Here is a 5,581-nt window from a genome sequence, read left to right on the forward strand (position 1 = left end):
AACTAGACTCTACACTAGGCACAGAGCCCAATGCAGGGCTTGATCCCACGATTCTGAGATCACCACCTGAGTTGAAACCAAGAGTCAGACACTTAACTGACTGAGCCTCCCAGGTGCCACTCCACTTAATATTTCTTAAAGATCTTTCCACATCAATACATAAAAAGCCCCATGTTCTTTTTGACAGCAGAATAGTATTGCATTATTTCTATGTCCCCTTTTCCTGGGCATTTAAATTTTTTATGCATCTGTTAATACAAACAGTACTTTAATGAATCAATGTATATGTAAATCACTTTATTCATGTGCCAGGCATAACTGATGAGGATTACCTAGAAGTAAATCTGTGGTCAAAGTTTACATGTATGCTTTGGTGATTTTTATAAATATTGCCAAATTGTCCTCCTCAGAAGATATACTAATTTGTGTGTCCACTGAGAATGTGCAGGAGTTTCTGTCTCCTCACCCTTAGGCAGCAAGTCATTAGAGGTGACACCATGCTTCGTCTCTATGAGATACCAGTGCATAGCCACCTAAAAGAATGGATCACAGAGATGTTAGGAAAATTCTCAGGTCTCTCTATGATTTTGGTCCTTGAGTTTCTTAAAAACTTTTTTCAGAATAGAAACATACATATATGTATATATATAATTTATATATATGTTTATATATATACCTTTATATATAGTTTTTATTATCTAAACTTTAATGTACCAACTAACATAAAGATGTCAATCAATAGGCACAATTCATATATACATATGTATGTATATGACTAATAAATATTTTTTACTGATATACTTATTATAGGTCATACATATATTTGTTGTATATAATATGTAACTATATACTGTATATTATATACTATTATGTATATTATATCCTTAGGCTATAGTCTTAGATGTAGAATTTGGTGGAAAATCATGCATTATAATAATTTATGCAATTTAAAAAAAAGGAAGTTATTTGATGATCTATAAGAATTTAGATAATATATTACATTTTCATCTGAGGAAAATTCTGCAAATGTACTCTAACAGAACCAAAATGTGAATTAAAATACAGTCCTGAAGATTCAGAATAGAAGAGAAAGAGAAGGGAGAAGAACCGATGGTGATCAATGAGTAGGTATATAGAGAGGTAAATACATTGATAAAGACTGTCCAAATATGTAATTGTAAGAGCTGATAAAGAACTCTCAAAAAGATGCATTGTAAGGAAATTATAAACACGTCTACATTATCTCACTATTTGTGAATTTGAGGATACAGACGGAGGAATAAAAGTATTCTTGCAGTTCTGTCTTCATTTAGTGTTTGAAGGATAACTTAGGATATTAGACAACACTCTAGTGGAAAAAACAGTTAATTTTATGAACAAAATGTTGGTTCTTATAAGTCAAATTATGAGCATGGTGAAAGAGAAGGAATCTACATACGGAATGCGAAAAGTGAGTAGAGTGTTCAAGTTAATGAAAACAAATAGTAAATGACACCTTAACTAATGAAAATAAGTAACTAGAAAAAAAGAGAATGCAGTAATGCAAAATAAGTAAATAATAAAAATTAAGTGTATGGAAAGAAAGTAATGAAGTTCATTAATAATTGTATTTTTATTTTTTAAAAATTTTATTTATTTATTGACAGATAGAGATCACAAGTAGGCAGAGAGGCAGGTAGAGAGAGAGGGGAAGCAAGTTCCCCACTGAGCAGAGAGCCCAATGCAGTGCTCCATCTCAAGACCCTGGGATCATGACCTGAGCTGAAGGCAGGTGCCCCAATAATTGTATTTTTAAAGTGAATGGACTGGATGCTGTCATGAAAGACAGAGACTGTAAAAGGAGATTGAAAACATTTTTTAAAAAATTTTTATTTATTTTTAAATTTCTTTTCAGTGTTCCAGAATGAAATTTAAACCCAGATATATGTTACTTATAAGTAGTATACGCAACAAAGTGAGAAAGAAAAGTTGAAAATAAAGGGATGCACAAGAGCAGGCAAAAGCAAACTAAAAGAAGGCAGGAATGTAATAGCAATATCATAAAAGTGGAATTTAAACTACGAAACATGATAAAGACAGGTCAATTAATAATATTGACAATTTATACAAATTATCGGCTATAAACAACACAGAAGCTAAGCATATTAAAAAATTCCTAGCTATATGAGCAGAACGTGCTTACAGATATTTATATAGAATCAATTAAATATAGATGACAAAATAATTATATCACAGATTTGAATAGCACATTAAATAAACTTGATTATATGTATACATGTATGCATGTATTATGTAACTATATAACCATATATAGTTTCCCAAGAGAATTAAAATTTTTTGTTAGTATTTACAACATGGATCAAGTAACTGACTGCCAAAGTCTCCGTAACTAGAGAATTACATGTTATGTTGTCTTATAATAAAAACTAAAAAAAATAACAAAAATCAAACACAAATATCCAATGACTAGGTGTGCAGAGAATATACACCTGGATAGCTGTTGGCTATCCAGGTGTATATGGAAATATTAACTTTTCATTGTAGCCAATGAAAAGAACATTTTATGTCAAAATCTAAGTTTTTAAGAAAACTAAGTATTTTAAGGGCATTAATCAGAGCTAGAAATAGAAAAGAAAGAGGAAATATTAAGGAATTTAGTTCTTGTTTCACGAAATTAGAAAATTCCAGATAACCTTTAAAAATTTACAAACAAAACTTGTTAAGAAAACAAGAAAAAAAGTGGAAAGGATATTTTGATCCAAAAGCCCCCCTCCCCTTTTTTTGAGAAGACCTGTGATATAGGAAAACCCTTTGTGAGACTAAAATAGAAAAAAAAATCACTTAAGGATAGTAATGGAAAAGAAAATAGAACTTCTCACAAGGGAAATTACAGATTATAAGGATCAAATGCAACTCTATGACAACACATTTGTACGAAAATATCAAGTATCAAAACGAACTTCTCTCAAATCACTATGTTGAAGTCTTGCTTCTTTCTAACAGTCACCTTTCCTTGGTCCAGTATTTCTTTTGAAACATTAGTACTGTCAATTAGATTAAAAGGTGTTCTAGTCTTTGAGCCAAGTTCTCTGCAGATTGAAAAATTAAGAATTTATACTATGCAGCCATACAGCAGGGGTTTAACTCTTAGTTCTACTGTTTACTTAGCTGTATGACTTTAGGCAAATTACTTGACTTTTCTGTGCTTTATTTTCCTCCTCTATTATTAAAGATGATGAGGCTGATCACAGTAATTGCCTAATAGGTTTGCTCTTCAGACTAAATAGGTAATGCACAAAGCAAACAATTAGTAAGGGATTGACACAGTGAGAAATGTTAGTCATTCTTTTGTCTTTCATTTTGTTTCTTTAGCCAACAAATATTTTTGAACAACTGTCTCTGATTCCACTTTGTTGTAGGTATTGGGACTATCAATGTAAATAATAAGAGTACCTTTATCAAGTTTACATGCTGCTATGCAAGAGAGATGGTAATCATAATATTATAATTTCAAGGAGTGACAAGATCATTGGTTTATTGTGTGGTGCTTTGTATTCAGTAAATATGGTTTATTGTTTAGTTACACATAATACAATGTTAATTTTTATTATAACCTCTAGTTTACATGTGAGATGATAAATATGGCAAAAAGCCTACGCTTTATCAAGGAAGACTTAGTTAGGCTTGAATCTTACTTAGCTGTGCTTTATATTTACTTTTAGTCAAGTTTATTTAATATTTACACTTTAGTTTACCTATCTGTAGACTGTGGATGGTAATAGCTCTCTCTCAGCACTGTGATGAGATTCAGTAAATTACATGCTGTATTGTGTGTGGCTAAAAACATGCAAGTTTCCTCTTCCCACCCCCCTCTTTATTCATATCTTACCTCTCTTTGGTTCACTTTTATTTACTTCTTTTTTTGTTTTTTTCTTTCACTTTTTCCTTTAAAAATTTTTTTTCTCTCTGGGAGTATGGTATTTATAAACTGGTACACATTTGAAAGTAATCATAATGAGTCACATATTTTGTTTTAAAAAATTCTAATGTCTTACAGGTAAAACAGAAACAGTGCAATGGAATGGGAAAATCAAACCATTCTGGTGGAATTCTTCTTAAAGGGGCTTTCTGGTTACCCAAGTCTTGAGCTACTCTTTTTCGTGCTAATCTTAATAATGTATGTTGTCATCCTTCTGGGCAATGGCACTCTTATTTTAATCAGCATCTTGGACTCCCACCTTCACACCCCTATGTACTTCTTCCTGGGGAACCTCTCCTTCTTGGACATCTGCTACACCAGCACCTCCATTCCCTCCACACTGGTGAGCTTCCTCTCAGAGAGAAAGACCATCTCCTTCTCTGGCTGTGCGGTACAGATGTTCCTTGGCCTGGCCATGGGGACAACAGAGTGTGTGCTCCTGGGCATGATGGCCTTTGACCGGTATGTGGCTATCTGCAACCCCCTAAGATACCCTGTCATCATGAGCAAGGATTCCTTTGTGCCCATGGCAGCTGGGTCCTGGATCATAGGAGTCATCAACTCTGCGGTACAAACTGTGTTTGTAGTACGATTGCCTTTCTGTAGGAATAACGTCATCAATCACTTCTCCTGTGAAATTCTGGCTGTCATGAAACTGGCCTGTGCTGACATCTCAGGCAATGAGTTCATCATGCTTGTGGCCACAACATTGTTTATATTGACACCACTGTTATTAATTATTATCTCTTATACATTAATCATTATCAGCATCCTCAAAATTCGCTCTTCTGAGGGGAGAAGCAAAGTCTTCTCCACCTGCTCAGCCCACCTGACTGTGGTGATAATATTCTATGGAACCATTCTCTTCATGTACATGAAGCCTAAGTCTACAGAGACACTTAATTCAGTTGAGTTGGATGCTACTGACAAACTTATATCTCTGTTCTATGGGGTTATTACTCCCATGATGAATCCTTTAATCTATAGTCTTAGGAACAAGGATGTGAAGGAGGCAGTTAAACACCTACTGAGAAGAAATGTGTTTAACAAGTAAATTGGAAAGGGACCAGTAATTTTTATAATTGCAATGTGGAAATCAATTAGAGAAACCAAAGAGCCAAACAGATAGATTCTTGCAGCTATGTCAAATTCATCCCTCAAAGCTCTCAAGCTCTCAAGTATTACTTGGGTGCAGTCATAATGAAAATAAGTAAATAAATGCCCATGTTTTAGGAGTCGATTGTAGTTTGTTCTTGTTCTTGTTGTTGAAGAGCTTGATTTTAAGGGCAAGTAGAGGGGTTGTGTAATAATGAGAGAGATTTCCAGACAAAAGTTAAGCTTGTATTAAAATCATAAATTTTTTTTAAAATAACATTATTTCCAAAACCAATTTCATGCTTTATTACTTTCTTTATAAGACAAAATGAAAATTGGTTTCAGATTTTTAAAACTCAGTTAAAATTAAGAATTTACAGTACTGTGATTACTAGAAGAATCTGATTTACCTGGAGTCTATTCAGATATGTAATGCTGATTCTCCTCTGTCTATGTAGCTGTATACTCTTAAACCTTTTGGTTCTAGAATAGTATTATATTTTTAAA

The 5,581-nt window shown here is 33.1% G+C and overlaps 1 protein-coding gene across 1 annotated transcript; it reads left to right on the forward strand.

The window, feature by feature from the left end:
* The first annotated feature begins 4,076 nt into the window (after positions 1 to 4,076).
* On the forward strand, positions 4,077 to 5,033 carry LOC116570868 (olfactory receptor 13C2). Its single transcript, XM_032308457.1, has one exon. It carries the CDS (start codon positions 4,077 to 4,079, stop codon positions 5,031 to 5,033), a length of 957 nt encoding a protein of 318 aa, XP_032164348.1.
* The last annotated feature ends 548 nt before the right edge of the window (positions 5,034 to 5,581 follow it).

The sequence above is a fragment of the Mustela erminea genome, chromosome 12, assembly GCF_009829155.1.
Source record: "Mustela erminea isolate mMusErm1 chromosome 12, mMusErm1.Pri, whole genome shotgun sequence".
NCBI classification, from domain to species: Eukaryota; Metazoa; Chordata; class Mammalia; order Carnivora; family Mustelidae; genus Mustela; species Mustela erminea.